Here is a 16,060-nt window from a genome sequence, read left to right on the forward strand (position 1 = left end):
ACAGTGTAAGGATATTAGAGGAATAGAGTAGTCGAGGCGTCGGAGTTAGCCGAGGCGTTGAATACGCGCTCAACCGCGTAGATGGGTTTTTCGTCTTTACTTTACTCGCTGAAAACCTGCCTTCCAAATTATAAACTCGGTTCAGTGCATTTCCCGCGACTTAAGGACCACCAAAGGCCGCAAAAGCCTTATACATTTTTGCACTCGCCGCTGATACCACCTCGGTATTAGTGAAGTCTATTCTAGCTAGGCAACAAACCCCTTTTCTACACTCTTTCGAAAAAACCTTGCTTCTACCATATTCTCTGTCGACATGCCGGCCAAGAGGAACCCTACAAGCTCCACTGTGACCGTCACCACTGGAGCTGGTGGAATGAAGACAAGGCGTAGTACCGTTCAGGACGCCGCCGATGACGACGACAACGTCGATGATCGCGGCCAATCCACTGACAAGAATGAACCGGTACCACCTGCCGACGTTCATGATGACGCCGGTGACCCGTCTCGTGAGGCTGATCCCTCGCGATCGGGCAGATCAGAGCGCGATGGCGTCGTCGATACGCCGGGCGACCGTGATGCTCGCACGGGCGCTGCAGACGACAACACGGTCGGTGATCAGCACCGTGTATCTGATACTAACATGGATGAGCCGCAGCTCAGCCAGTTGTGGAACCACACAGAGGACCTCCTCGCTGCGATCTCGGCGAGGCTTGATGAGTCCGATGTGGCGTCTCAGCAGGCTATCAGCTATGCTAACCGGGCCATTCGTGAGGCCAATGCGGCCCGTGCTAGAGCCGCAAATGCTCGAAGGGATTTTGAGGAAGCGATTGGCAAGATTCGTACCTCAATTCTCCGCATTAAGAAGCGGGAGAATCCCGAACTTGACGGGTTATACACGCCGCGTGAGTACCCTCCTTATGCTGCAGACGAAGCAGCACATCTATCGAGGCCACCCGTTGGCGTTGAAAGCGATCGGCCGCAGTCTCCGCCGATCAACTCGGACGACTATGTCGAGAGGTCGCTCGACATGCTGTTCCGGCCCCGCGACCGAAACGAGACGGATGCCACTTACAATGCTCGTCTGGATGGCCAAACCCGCTTTTTGGATGCACGCGGGGCAGAACAACGGCGTCGAGAGCGCGAGGCCCGCATCAACGAGACCTGGCAGCAGGCCGAGTCCCGCGTAGACATGCGTGCGCGTTGGGGTAGTGCGATGCCCTTCACCACGCTGCGCACCGCATTTGGTGATGCACCGCCGCCGGAACCACCTGGTGGTGGTGGTAACAACAACCCGCCGCGTCGTGGAGGTTTGCCCGCGCGTGGTCGCGGACCACACTCCTCTGGTCGGGGATTCCGTTCTGGTGGATTCCCTGGTGGAGGCGGTGATGGCGGTCCTCCCGATGGCGATGGCGACTCGAGTCCGCACGGTAGCGGCTCGGATGGAGACAACGGAGATGACGACGAGAGCTCCGAGAGGTCGTCTGTCCGTAATCTTGACAGGCATGCAACGCGGAGTCCCAGCTACTTACAGGGTAGACATAGCATGCCCCGTGGTAGTGTACCTCGTCAGCAACAACAGCCACAGCCGGGATATACGTTACCCGCTGTTGACGACCCATTTATGCGTGATGGTGTGAGAATCATCCACAAGAAGAAAGTCAGGCAGGCATTACCTCAGAGGATTGCCCTGGAGAATTTTCCATTGCCTGACAAGTATTCTGACCTCGATGAGGATTGGCACCAATTCATGGGCCAACTTCTCAAGGATAACATTGCCAGTGTGACTGTAGCCAGCACACTTTATGTACACCTTATTCCGGAGTCGAACAATTATCGTCTCCGCGACGTCGCAATTCACTGTGCGAAATGCGGCGTCACTATGCAGATGGCACAAGACGCACTGTCGGTTTGGGCCCGCGGAACTCTTCCCGGACCGAATGCAGAGGCGGCGCCGGAGCAACCTGCTCCGGGACCATCCAATATTGCCCCCACTGCCGCTGACAGCACCCAGGACGGCCATGCCACCATAGCCGGCGATCCTGTGGGCAACACGCCGACTGAACCCGTTCCCAGACAGGACGCGGTGATGACGGATGTGAATCCTGCAGCGGTCAATGGCAACCCGGCTTAAATATGCCTATCGCGCGGCGATGGATCCGTGTGGGTCCCCGCTGTACCTTAAGGCCGCCATTGCCTCTGGCCTCCGCCCCGCGCAGTCACTGCTCCTTTATCCGCGTCGAGTGTGTGCGAGTGCTTGACGTTAATCAGGAATCTCGGCCCTAAACCGGGAATTATGCAATCCGTCTCGCTCGTCGGGCGGTTCTCTTCAAACCCCTACTCAAATCGCAGGTTCAACAGCCTGCTGTATTTCGCTCCCCCCCGGACTCGCTTTGGAGGAGGAGGGTGTAAGGATATTAGAGGAATAGAGTAGTCGAGGCGTCGGAGTTAGCCGAGGCGTTGAATACGCGCTCAACCGCGTAGATGGGTTTTTCGTCTTTACTTTACTCGCTGAAAACCTGCCTTCCGAATAAACTCGGTTCAGTGCATTTCCCGCGACTTAAGGACCACCAAAGGCCGCAAAAGCCTTATACACAGTGAGGTGAGTGCGACGAAAGAGAAGCAAATTTCGACCTCCGCCGTGTCAACATCGTTGGATCCCACCTTTCCCATCATCCATTTATCGTCTGAGTCCTTGTGTCGCGTTGCTGTGGTTCCGTAAATCTTGCTGTTCCGACGAAACAGATTATTTCACCCTCCAATTTGTGATTTGGATTCATCCTGTCACAAAAGGTGGCTTTTTCCAAATTCCTGTCATGATGCGCGGTCATGGGACAAGACGAACTGTAGATAGGATTGGCTTGAAGGCTTCCGGTGCTCTTGGTTGAACAAAAGTCTCTAATGGCACTTAAGTACGGATTACAAAGCTAACGCACGCCGTCGAAGCCGCTCGGCAGGGCGTGACTCAGGCGCCCGTTGGGCGCCAATAGAATGCCGAGAAGTTCGGACTTCGATCGATCACACAGATCAGATCCTGCGTCTGCGAAGAATCTTCGCCACGGTCCGAAATCATATCATCATCCTTTGTTCAACTTACGGGTTGTAATCCTTGAGGTCCTGGGCTCCCCTCTCTTGAGACTACAAGCCGCGCCTACATGGGGGGTTTCTGGGATACTTGTATGTGGGAATCTTTGCGCTCATCCTCTGTTTTCTGGACACGCACTGGTTGTTGACAGAGGAATGCACTGAGTCACTAACTGCTATCAGCGGAGAGCTACTGAAAAAGTAAGGCTTCCTGACAAAAGGTAACCCTGCACAGTCTCTCCATTGTTGTGTCTAATGAATGTCAACATTTTTCAAGGACCATATCTGAGCTCCTGTGACCATCTACCGGTTCAGTTACATCTTCTGGTGGAAGTAGATCAAGCATATTTGTCACCTTTCATACCAACAGATGTATTATTACTTTCATCCAAGTCCATAATTCTAACACATACGGTTACCTTCAGACATGCGTCTATTTCACTAGCATGATCCCGCTCCAGATTCACTCATCATTCGTTCGACCCGTTGTTTAGAGTCCATTTCATTCACCATCATTGTTGATAATGGCGATTTCTGATATGATAAGTGGTGCACTTGAACATGGAATTCTGAGTGGCGGCTCATCGACCTCAGCGTGTCCTTTTGACGGCTTCTGTCTCCAAGAGTCACGGTGCTTCCTCCAAAGCTCGATGCTAGCTGAAAAGAGAAAGGTCAGATGCTTGTACATACTCTCGACAGTGTGAGAGGAGTAACTCATCGGATAAAAACAGGCACGGTGGACAAAGATGCTGTGCAAGCAACTCTGCATGGGCCGTGAAGCAGAGCGAGACAGTTCTGCGTGCGATCCATAGGGACATTATCTCTACATTGCATTGACTCATAGAATGCCAGTGTACGTAAGGGCGTGCAGGGCCGTGCCGTTAGGTGCATCCGATGTCGTGGGGGCCGTGATATGACAGCTAGCACGAGTGAACTACTGGCTATTTGGGGAACAAGGGAAACACCGCCTCCTCGCCGCCGCACAGACCTTGTTTGCTACCGCGGAGCATATCGGGCGCACTCGGGAAGGGGGACTGAAAGAGGATTGATCATTGCGGGATTGATCCTGCAATGATCAATTCTGCATGTAAGAGGCAAGAACGTCCGAGCATATTGCAAATCAAATCGATCAAAAAGGTTGACTAGATTAAACATGTGGATCTAGTGCACCGAAAGCGTGGGTGTCGGTGGTGCAGGTGGACGACGAGTTGTCGGAGGAAACACGGTGATTAATTACGCTGCCGTGGCGCTGTTTTGCGCTCAGAGCTCCACAAGCGAAACTTGGTGATACACAAAGAGGGCATGAGCTAACCCATTGAGCTGGGCCACCCTACCGGAGCCTCCGGCCATGATATACAATTGAAGCATTCAAAGTGTTGTAAGCTTCATACTAGCGTTCTGGAACGCGTACAGGGTCTTTGCTTACTTCATGGCGTGCAGCTATACAATAGCCAGAGATTTACATCCCCTGCTATTACTCCCGCGGCCGGAGTTGGTGAGGCAGAGACTTTGAAGGAGTACGCAGCGGCGCCGTTTGGCTAATTATTTCCGTAACTGGCCTGAGAGGTCGCCCGGGGGAAAATTAAGTTATATTGACGTCGGCGCAACAGAGGTTCATAAAATCATGCGAGCTTCTGGGCGGTGAACGCCAAGCCCCCTCCGTGTATAGTGGGAAAATCAACGCCATGAGGGTTTGTTCAGCTGGCGAAATTTGAAAAAATCCCCGCCCCCATTGCCTGAAAGTTATGCCAGCCATTTGACACGAGACGTATGCTGCGCTTCCACACTAGGATCCAGCCTCCATAGAACAACTTCTATATCCTAGAACGAGCTAGCCGTCCATGCGCCGCGCAGCGTTTCAAGTGCATGCGAACTGAGAGCCATGCTTTTTTGCAATTTCATCGTGGTTCTCCCAGGATACAATTACGACATCTCACCGGCAGTGTGATTTCCGGAAGTTGCATTGCAGGTGCGTACCAACCGTCTGTTTTCTGGAATTGTATTTTTAGAAACTGCCTATGGTGGTTTGTTTACGTCTCAGAAAAACAATGAGGACGCCTGTCACCTCCTTCCCATTTTTCTCTCCAGCAGTTTGTGGCAAGAAGCGGGTGTATGCAGAAGTTCCCCGCATTTACGACGGCTCAAGCGGTGATGTCAGTGTTGGGCGACGGGCCCCTGAGTCCGTGCCAGTGCTTGAGCACAGGGTGAATTGCGGGCGTCGGCATGGTGTCTAACGTCGTTGACGCTGTGATATGGACAAGCTTTGTGACCTTGTAGATCTCCTGAACAAGGTCAACACCGAGGTTCAGCTGGCACCAGGATGCACCTCATCTCCAGCGATGACCACCGCCCGGTACAATACTGTGAGTGACTCATCATGAACATCGAGTGGACCATTATCAAGGCTGCAGTCTTTGAGGCCCATTAACGTTTCCTTGAGGCCGCTCTCCAGCCTCTGCATTTTTCTCTGCAACAGTCCCAGAGTCTGAGGGTTTTAGCTCTTGTGGGGGTTTCTGAATAGACTAATGCTGGGGGAATTGGTGTCATTCGAAACACGGAGGCAGATTGATGCGACATGGAAGGGTGACAGAAGCCGCGGAGCGTTATCCTTAGTACAGGGCGCTTGTGTTGGCAAATAATGGGCATCGCCGCCCTGAATGGACGGATGACTGCATGCTGATAAAGCTCGTGGACCTTGCGTGCCTCATGCACTGTCAACGCCGGCAAGAGATGGTGTTATTGTAGGAATTCAAACGTCGTCCTACTGGCAGCCCCATCTCCCATCGCCTCCCCACCTGGAGCACCGGTCGTGTCCTCGTCAACGCCGCCGCCCCACCGTCATCTCCGCATATTTTCCAGTCACTACAACGGCTGGTACGCGGCGTACATGTCCATACTGCTCACCAGCAAAGTTGAGCTCTAGTTCGTGAGCGCCCGATTCGGGGGACGACGACAATAACTCTTTGTTTTCCCAACAGTTTACCATCGCCTCCAGCGTGGGTCCCGCCAGGGTGGTGTATCACACATATCCTCTATGCTTCTTTGAATACGATTGCAGAGACCGAGGGCGGAATTATCCTTCACTTCCCCTTGACCTCTCCCAGTCTTCCCGGCGCGATGACCAACTACTCCGAGTCGTCCCAGCGCGTTCATTCTCCCCCTTCTTCGTTTGTGGGCACGTCCGAGAATTTTGACTCCTCGTCCCCTTCCCGTCAGCAATGGCCTCGGAGCCACAAGCTCTACATCCTCGACCCTGAGCCAGCCACCGCATGCCAACCCACCCCTGCCATCGGCTGCCCCATCGACCACCGCATCCCCCGCGACCCCTCCACGGCACAGGATATCAAGTCAGAGCCCAACAACCCGGACTTTAGGTTCATTTTCGAGCTCGCACCACTATCCCCGCCTCAAGAGACCTCCTGCTCTCCGCTGGTAGACGTACCAGTGAGAGCGAAATGGGCTTCCCCCACCATGCGCACGATGATGGGGGCCTTTCGCCTTGATCCCTTCGCAATGCATGACGGTCACAGCATGGCCGTTGTGGCAGTGCCCCCCATTGAGGTCGGGCCCCTCACCGAGGAGCCAGTTGTAGTGGAGTTCCAGGTCTACCTGGAGCACCCCCTTGTCCCCCAGTCCCCGGAGCCTGACGACCAGTACACCCGCGACCGCATGTCTATGCGCGATCATTCCCTTTCGGGTCACCTCCTGTCGCCAGCGTCAAGCGTCCATTGGGACACATACAACGCGCTCGGCGACGATCGCGAGTTACTTTTCGGCGACACGTACTTCGAGTATCCCCCTAGTCCGGTGGCCTCGCCCTGCCCGTTATTCGCGTCCATCATGACCCCGGTGCAGAGCCTTCAGTGGGGAGTGCAGTACGGCGCGGATGCAAGTGTCCCATTTCTGACGCACTGGCGAATAGGAGGTGCATGCTTTCTTTATGTCTTTCCAATGCAGTTGACAAGTAGTGTCTCTTTGAACAACGTCCACTAGGTGGCAGAGTCTCGCGGGCGAGCATTTGCAGCAGCAACAGCAACAACAGCTCGGGCAGGGACATGACTGTGGGTCTCACTCCGTCTAGCCCTCGCAACATGTCTCCGCACCTGCCTCTCCCGCATCCCATCACGCGCCACCTGTGCATACATACTAGTCCATCCCTGCACCCTACGTCCTCGCTGCCCACAAGTTCCGCGTCCTCGTTCGCATCGGCCCTCGGCGCGCCCGACGGCTCGTTGCCTGCCTCCGTGGAGAACACATGGTCCCGCCATCGGATGATGGCTGAATGTTCTCGTAGCAGTGCAGGGCGCCGCGATGGCTCCCTTTCTGGGTACCTAGGGTGTAGGCCATGCCCTCGGAGCAAGCAGTTTGGCTCCACACAACAGAGTGATTAGTCGACATACTCATCTAGATGATAACTGCTATATTCCAGTGACATATTAGGGTCATGTCTTGTCTATTTTTTGGTGCTTGATGTTTAGTGCGTGTGTGATTGTCCTACTTATCATAGATTTGCGACCCACTGTGTGTAACATATGGATATAACGACACACCCGAGACAAGCGCCCGAGATCGTGTTTCGTGGTCGGCCTTCGATCTCGATCGGTCGCGTGACCGGTACCTGACAGTACGCGTCACGGTCGAGTGGCTGAAGACGGTTGGCGAGAGTCGTCGAGTGCGTTCGCCGTCTCGTGAAGACGGTCATTTTTTGCGCAAGGTGCGCAGTTCGCGTGTAGACAGACGTTCCTTATCTGCAGAGGGGAGCGCGCCATGTCTCCATTGTTCCTCGGTGCTTCTCAGACGCCGATTATACTGCTACTATCTTACTGTGGGTTGAGCTGACGGTCGCCCTCGAGCTCTGCTCCAACTCTTCGGCTGTCTTGTCATCTTCCTTGCCCTCTACAATGCTCTCTGGCCTCATCTCTCTGTATTCCGCTCTCCATCACCCCTCGCCATCATCGCTTCATCACACTGGATTTGCATACAGCATGTCTGTCCGACCAAGCGATCGAGCACAGACGGATGCGTGACGAGAATGCTCGCAAATACGTTTAATCGTTAAATGTGCACTGCGAGCGCGCCTTCGCACTAAGCCGCGGCCGTTTAGTAGGTGAGCGTATGTGCAGCTGCATTAGGTACTGAGTCATTTGCCCGATTCAATGCTCCAGCACCACGAGAAATTGCTAGATGGTGCACAGACTGGCATGACGACGATGCTGGCCACGCTGCACTATCGACATCCGTCCCATCGATTTCGAACACGCCGCACTGTGGCCTCTCGCTGGCTGGATTGCAAGCGCTGTGCACAGGGACACATCCAAGCGAGCCCATCTGCCCTACCCAGCGTTGGCCGCTTCTTCTCCTGCGCGGAGAGGCGATGTCGACATGTGTGGGTACGCAACGCGTCACCACCGCTGTGCTAACTCGGAGTACACTGTAGCACGACATTTCAGCGACAGTGGAAGTACCTTTTTCGCAGTTCCCACTGCGCTATAAGTACAAACCAAAGAATGCACCTCTACTCGAACATTAAGAGGATAGCATCGCACTCGCCGCCCTCACCATGCGAATGAGCCCGTGTGCTCCACGGCGTAGTCCTCCTCACCGATTCCACCATAGTACATGCATGCAAACACGCCCGCGGCAAATTCTCCACTGCCCCATTCAGCTCTGGTCGACATTCATGCGTGCGCGCAAACACCCACGGCACCATCCGCGCAAGCCTCCACGACAGTCCCATCGTCCGTGCACGAAAACATGTTCCACGCCGAGCCCTTCAATAGCGCTGGAGGTGCCCACGAGAAGGAATCTGAGGGGCCCGAAAGCTGCAAGTTTCGGACGCAGCCAGAGGTCCAGACCCCTGACCGCAGGTACGCACCACCACCAACCGGAATGTGCAGATCTCTGCTCAAGCCAAAGTCACCCAGCGTAGGTCCCTCTCATGCATGAATAAACAAGTCATGAGTAGAACAATGGTTGACGCCGTTCCTTGAGACGCCGAAACTCCGAAGGCTCTACGATACGCAGGGAATGGAACAGACTAACTGTGGTCTGATGGGGGTCATCTCACCGTCGAGAAATCGCCCAATCCTGGAACCGCATCAGAATCCACTCCATGGCATACGACCTATCTAAGCAGGACGCCGACTGATACAACGTCCTTCTCCGCTCAATGAAATAATTATTTTGTTCTTCGCCTGCAGGAAAAGCTGAACTCGTAGACGGGGATGGCGAGCGACAGCCTGATCGATTGTTACTAGCTTTTTCAGGAATTACCTGTATGTCGTTCCGTGAGTTCGCTAAACCCACAACTGTAATATACATTAACTCACATCCTTGAGACCACGGCTATCGCCAGTAAGGTGTTTGTCCAGCGGGATTGTGTAGCTCTTGCTGTCCTTCCAACTCGAGATGCAAAGTAGGATCATCCATGCCTTATACTCCTGCGCCTAGGCCTGCTTGGTGGACTCCGTAGTAAGGGCGGCGACTTATCTGTTGGTGCTCGAATCGCGGGGCTCCACATACAGATAACGACGCAGAGGATGAGGACGAGAACGTTGGCAGCTGGCGTGGAAGGATTTCGGGCGCTTCGTTCGGGCGCTTCGTCAACTTGTCCGTCTCGCGCGCCTACCAGGAGTCTACCAGGTCACAAAAAACTCCTACGTACCGCCATGTCTCACTCCAGGAATTGGAGACACATCACGGAGCCTCTGACTTCTACTTGAATGACTACCTCGACTTCCACAGCTTTCCGCTGTCAGCACATGCGCCAGCAAGGAGACTCTGCACCACATACGGAAGTGGCCGCGGCAGAGTTACCATAATGTGTATTGTATACCATATAGCTACGACATCTGCGTACAGTAGTGAACTGTGGTATTGACTAAGACCATATCTACTACACCGTCCCACAGCCGTTTTGCTAATGAGGGAATGAGTTATGCACAATTTTGGATATCGATGCATGTTTGCAAAACTATGCCTATCATAGTAGGGGTGCACACTCGTTATAAACTGAATCCTGTACTGTATTGTGACATAAATATTAGCGATGTCCAGCAGTTGCGACAACGAAAAGTATTGGTACAGGTCCAAAGAACATCTGCCCAAGATGGCGCCGGGCGGAGCCCGTCATAGCTGCGTGGTCCCACCCTGACGTGAGTGTCGCCCGTCGAATAGCCGCACGTCAGGCTCGTCCCTACTCCGGTCCTCATCCGTGAATATGGAGTCAGTATCGCCGCTCATCGAGCTGTGCAGGCTCGTTGTTTCCGGTGACGACTCGGACGACTCGTGCGGTGCGGGGATGGTAGGCTCGTCGTCTGTGTAGCATTCGACGTCCGCGACCGCCTGGGGCTCTGTCTCGCTCGCTGTGTCTGAGCTTGCCACAGACTGCCTCTTTGATAGGTGGTAGTCCATCGCGGGGCAGAACAAAGGCGATTCGCTCTGACCGTTCATGCGGTGGAATGCGCGGTGCGGATGTGCAAGAGCCCGCTGGTGGGCAAAATACGCGCTCAATGCCGTAAAATACTCCGTCGGCCCAATGGGTATGTGCGTGTCTGGAGTCATGGGAGACGACGTCGAAGGGAGAAATTGGGTGAGTGAAATGTCATCCCCAATCTTTGATTGCAGATCTACCATCTTGGTATAATACTGCATTTCCTCGGGTGAGATCGTGAGATGGAAATCATTCAATAGGAGGAATTGCAGCTCGAGAATGTTGAGCTCAGCAAGGGTAAGTCCCCCAACCTACAGTGCAACACACCAGTCAGCAACTCACGGACGAAGAAAATGGGTGTATAACAATAACTCACCTTGGCGTACCGAGAGTTTGTGTAGAAGACGTCACTGAAAAACTTGTCGGCAACAGTGATACCAGCAATAATCAGGCGATGAATGTTGTAGAAGTCAATAGGAACGATTTCCCCACACGTGTCCCTCCCCGGCCTCGTCATACGGTCGAGGTACACGAGCAACGAGATGAAAACTTCGTTGCTTGTCGGGCAGTATTTCTGTATCCGCTGGAGATAGCTGTCAAGTGCAATGGTGGGTATTTGACGTGCGTGGAAAGTGAGCGAACGTGAGCGCGCCAGAGATTCACGCGATGTAGTAGTAAGCGTCTGCCATATAGGGCCGTGATGCTCGCTGTCAGATGAATGTGGTGGCCGAAGAGGCGTCGACATGTATGTATTCGCCGGGGGAATGCTATTCAGTTTCACAATACGACTAAGCGTGCTGGCGAGCATGCCCAGCAGTGTCTCGGAGTCATAGTCGTTGACGTCAATGTCAGACAACTCCGGTAGCACCGCCTCGCTGTGGTTGTCTTCCGAGTCGAATGCGGGTGGTGTTTCTGGGCCCTCCTCCTCGTGCTTAAGTTGCTCACGTCGAAATGAGCGTTGTCCACGCTGTGACGGGGTTGTCGCTGGTGCCACAGGTCGATGCGCAGAGGGGCCCGGGCTATCTTGTGAAGTGGTAGTTGGTGGTACAGAAGAATGTGAAGATGAAGCCGCAGCATACATTGGAAGAACGAAGGCAGACTGTAGTTTCCGCTGTGGTGGCAGATGATCAGGGAGCCTGTATGACTCTGATGTCGCCGCCGACATATGGGACCTAAGCGGTGTGGGGTGTACGACAGATGGCAGTTGACAAGGTAGATGAGACGGAGTGAGTGCGAGCATTATTGTGGTACAAATCAGGTGGAGGACGCATGGACGACTGAGGGCAGTGAAACTTGAAGAGGAACCTTTAAAGTCCATCCTTCCCCCACTCAATAAGGTTTTTAGCCACAGTCGTGGAACCACGAAGCTGTCAAGCTTGTAAGTTTGATCATCGATCAAAACTTGAAGGATGCATCACACGTTCTACCCGATCAGGAAGTTTTCTTGACCGCTGACTAACATCACTCCGTGACAGCACTGCTGGAAGGCCCCGAGCCCCAATGCCCGCGCGGGGAGGGGGTCGACATGTCGGGCAAGGCCGCGGGGGTTACTGGGAACGTCTCTCAGAGCACCTCGCACTCCCAGCCATCGTGCAGCTGAGTCTCTTTTTTTGCTCGCGCTCAATCGGGCAAGTCACCAGGTTACCGTGGTGGCCACCGGGGCTGTGGTACATGCAAAGACGTGCTGACAATTTGAAGTTTAGTGCCTGGGTAGTCCAATCACCTGGATTATCGAAGAGATCTGACCCCCGCCGCAACGCCGCCATCGTGCACGAGTCAACTCAGCAGGAGGACCACCGTGTAGACTTCATTTCTTCCACCTCTTGTCCGCCGTCCGTGTCGCTTCGCCGCTGTCCGTATCGTCTCGCCACCGCCATTCTTACCGTATTCGCTCGCCGCCGCCATCCGCCGTTCGCATCATCCCAAAATTGCCGTTCGCTGTCCGCCGTCCGTATCGTATCGTCGCCGTCGTTCGCCCTTCGTATCGTCTCTCCGCTCGCCGTTCACATCGATTCGCCGCTGTCACCCGCCGTTCGTCTCGCGTTGTCACCCTCGCCGTCGCATCGTCCTGTTGCCGTCGTCTCTTTATCATCCTTCACCCCACGGTTGATCTCCATCATTATCCCTCGATCTCGCACTTGTCCTTGCCTCTCCCTTAGGTAGACTTACACATTGTGCAATTTCCTGAGACAAACGGTGGAGAATTCCACCGGCGGTAAATTTTGAGATCTGCCAAAAAACGCTAGAACTAGCCAAGTAACACTTTTGTACCACAGATGCTACAACATGATGCTAATCCTACATACAGAGTGCCATCGGACATAGCGGCCGCCTCCCGACACAAACGACCATGAGAAACAGTAAGCACCCCCTGTTACATATTCACTCGCATCAAAAGGACATAGAAATGCAATCCAACTTACAGATGAATAGATGCGCAGAAAACGAGAACCGTAACGAGTTTCTTGAATATCATCACGAACTGTACATTGTGAGAGCACCTTGAAAATGCATGCCTGTGCATATGACCGATTGTTCTCGTGGGCCATCATCAAGATGTTCCAACTGATACGACCTGCATACGTCCGTAAGCTTCGTCCACGAGCTTTGACAGAAGGATAGAAATCCAATTAGTACCAAGGACGTTGATTCTGCAGGACACGAGTGGTCAGACTCAGCGTGACGAATGTGGGTAATAACTACAAACAAAATACTAGGCACTAGAGACGCGATAATCCAGTGCGATACAGAGGTACTGAGGAGGCCGGCATTGTCATTCTGCAATTCGTATATCACTTTACCCAGGAAAGCTATACATCAAATATGGACAGTACGGTTAAATTGTGGACCTAGGAGGATGACGCACTAACCAAGGCTGGGAAGTAAAGCAAGCCCGAAAACAGCAACTAATTTTGATTTGTTGGAGATATCATAAGCCCTGAAAACCTTGAAGAAGACATGACGTTCGTTAAACGGACGTAGACAGGAGAAATGTCACCATTATCGCATCACTTGCGGTGATTGCTGCTACAAACAGAGAAACGACCGCAATTGCTGAGCCACTGTTGGAATTTCCTGTCAAGAAGTGGTAATCTGACGCTAAAACGGGTGACTAATCCTACTGTCAGAGACTCGCACGAGTTTTAGAGGGAGATGATCACTCACACCCATGGAGGATGCAAGGAGCACCGACGTAGCAAGTATATACGGGAAGTATAGATGAAAGGATATTTTGCTTTTCTTTACATATATCGCCGCTGTAGCCCAAAACCGCGAAGGCGAATCCTGATACACATCGTGAATGAACTTTGATTTCAATTGCAACAAAGACTGACCTAGAGAAAATCCCATTACTGGTGATACCGTGGCATCAGAAGACTCCATGATGAGCAGAAGGAGAGCGAGTGTCAGAGGCGCCGAAAGGAGTGTGATGAATAATGGGGATGTGCGTGTAACGTTCTTCCTACGCATGTTTTATCCCGTTTGTCGGGAAGGCATCCTTTGACAGGTCCTCCCGTGCCTCGTTAGTCACCGCAACAGTACATTTGGTCCAAATTTTACACTTGATTTGTCGAATTTGCGGTGTACTCTTATTGCAAATAGACCGTCCGTGGGTATAAATCAGAGACCCCTAAAGACAGAGAAACCCTAAGTACTGAGAGAAACGCCTGTTACTGGAAAGTCAGAAGGGTTCCCCGTCTGATCGGTCAAGGCTCCCGATGTCAGGCTGTCCGCCGTGTGGCACGCGGCATTTATCGCAATACCTGGAGTAGTATTACGGATTGTATCAGTGGTGATGCCAGTGAGTAATGATTGTTGCTCCCCCACCGGTACTGACAGTTGCCTACCTGGAAGGAGCGCCCCTTCTGTTGGGGAAACTACTATAAACCATCGAAAATAGCAACACATCCCTTGAGCGCGCTGCCTCGCGGTTCCGTCTTGTGTGCCGTGGCGATATGGGCAATCGGGGACCTGATTTGGATGTCGAAACGTTCAGTGCACATTTTATCTGGGGATTTCTTCAAAAAATGCAGGAGAAGGGGCAAGTGTGTATCAGAGACGTGCACGGGGAGTTGGCCTCCGCAATAAAGATTGCATGTGAGGGGCACATATTGAGGTGTCATACAATCCTGGCAGGGTGCTGGGGCATATCGTAGTGTGAGCGTGAGGGATGGAGGAGGGTTAGGCTCCCAGTCAATCGGGTTTGATTTTCCAACCAATCTTCGACAGTCGTAAGGAGACTGACGGGGCGGATTTGTGAGTCGACAAGTTGACACTGAGGGTATAACGTTGTCAGTACAATGCTCAACGTTGCAGTGGAGCGCCGTGAACGTTTCGACGTTTTCACGATGGTTCGCTTGAGTCGCGCGCGGTAAGGACCCCGGGACACAAGAAAGCTGATTCCGTAAAAAGGGCGGTCTTTGCCGAGCGAACGCAGAGCAAGGGAACGTCAATGAGACGAGGGAAGGGAACCGTCAAAGCTTAGGATGATCTATTCGGAAACCCCGTTACAGCGGAACTACTGCATAGAAACATGGAAAGACGGAGGTGCCATCCAAAAAACCAATGGCCGCCATTGACTGAGAGTACCGTGCGCTGCTAACGCTGCCCACCAGGCCACAAAGGGTGGGGCCATGTTGTAGTCGTCATTAATTCATTAGAGACGACGAGCAACGGCCGGCCCTTCCCCAATGAACGCCCTCTCTTTCTCGGACAAAGGGACTCTACTTAGTCTCCCAAAGCACGTTGTGCCCGAGAGGTGGGGTCCGTTTCTAGCTTGGGGGAGAAGGCGATTGAAGACGGACATCTGGTACAGGGGAGGACGTATGCGGTGACAGGCGGGCAGTGGCGAGAAGGGAGATCAGTCTCGAACCGTCGAATGAAAATGTCCACGCAAAGGCTCACCGTACGCATTGTGTCACCCGCTCGCGACGCGTCGAACCAACAGTCGTGATGCCAACTCCAGGCCGCCTTGCGTAGTACCCGCGTCACTACATAAAAGCACGCATCGCGCTTGATCAGACACACGATGCAGAGCTGCGCGGTGATGGTCCACTTGTCCGTGTGCAGGTTGAACTTGAAAATTGTGCTTCCACGGGTGCAGGTGCAGAGCTAGACTGGAGGACGGCCGCAGGTCGAGCGATCGGTGAGGACGACGGCGCCACTGAGGGTAAGGGCTCGGGGAAGTTAACGAAGGCCGGAGCGGATGTCAAGGACAGGAAGGCGGAGGAGGCGGGCATGTCTGAGGTCGGCGGCGCTGCTGCGGGAGTGGACGTGAGCGACGCGGTAGGCATGGACGTCGGCGCGGTAGCAGGGGTGGAGGTAGCTGCAGCAGAGCCAGAGCCAGGCCCGAGGGAAGACATATACGCGTTCTGGAAATGTCGTTCTGCGCGCCGTCGATCATCTTCAGGAGATCGACACAGTCGGGAGTTGGCAGCCCCATGTAGTCCGGCGGTAGTCGCAGACTCGAAAGTGATGGGATTGGCGGCATGTTGGACAGCTCCCGCATAGTGGGTGAATTTCCATAACTGAGCGCCTAAAGCAGCC

The 16,060-nt window shown here is 53.5% G+C and overlaps 5 protein-coding genes across 5 annotated transcripts; 3 read left to right on the forward strand and 2 right to left on the reverse strand.

The window, feature by feature from the left end:
• Positions 1-313: 313 nt before the first annotated feature.
• Positions 314-2,131, forward strand: SCP_1502260 (hypothetical protein; the record flags this gene model as incomplete). Its single annotated transcript, XM_027764330.1, has 1 exon — positions 314-2,131. One exon carries the CDS (start codon positions 314-316, stop codon positions 2,129-2,131), a length of 1,818 nt encoding a protein of 605 aa, XP_027620131.1.
• A 4,067-nt stretch (positions 2,132-6,198) lies between these two features.
• On the forward strand, positions 6,199-7,472 carry SCP_1502270 (hypothetical protein; the record flags this gene model as incomplete). The annotated part of the gene is made up of 2 exons (XM_027764331.1): positions 6,199-7,006; positions 7,075-7,472. 2 exons carry the CDS (start codon positions 6,199-6,201, stop codon positions 7,470-7,472), a joined length of 1,206 nt encoding a protein of 401 aa, XP_027620132.1.
• A 2,737-nt stretch (positions 7,473-10,209) lies between these two features.
• Positions 10,210-11,753, reverse strand: SCP_1502280 (PHO85 cyclin-7; the record flags this gene model as incomplete). Its single annotated transcript, XM_027764332.1, has 2 exons — positions 10,210-10,824; positions 10,890-11,753. 2 exons carry the CDS (start codon positions 11,751-11,753, stop codon positions 10,210-10,212), a joined length of 1,479 nt encoding a protein of 492 aa, XP_027620133.1.
• Positions 11,754-12,013: 260 nt separating this feature from the next.
• SCP_1502290 (hypothetical protein) lies at positions 12,014-12,676 on the forward strand (the record flags this gene model as incomplete). Its single annotated transcript, XM_027764333.1, has 1 exon — positions 12,014-12,676. The coding sequence occupies one exon, from the start codon at positions 12,014-12,016 to the stop codon at positions 12,674-12,676; it is 663 nt and encodes a 220-aa protein (XP_027620134.1).
• Positions 12,677-15,531: 2,855 nt separating this feature from the next.
• Positions 15,532-15,876, reverse strand: SCP_1502300 (hypothetical protein; the record flags this gene model as incomplete). Its single annotated transcript, XM_027764334.1, has 1 exon — positions 15,532-15,876. The coding sequence occupies one exon, from the start codon at positions 15,874-15,876 to the stop codon at positions 15,532-15,534; it is 345 nt and encodes a 114-aa protein (XP_027620135.1).
• Positions 15,877-16,060: the final 184 nt, after the last annotated feature.

Source organism: Sparassis crispa (assembly GCF_003851025.1).
Source record: "Sparassis crispa DNA, contig_000014F, whole genome shotgun sequence".
Taxonomy (NCBI): domain Eukaryota; kingdom Fungi; phylum Basidiomycota; class Agaricomycetes; order Polyporales; family Sparassidaceae; genus Sparassis; species Sparassis crispa.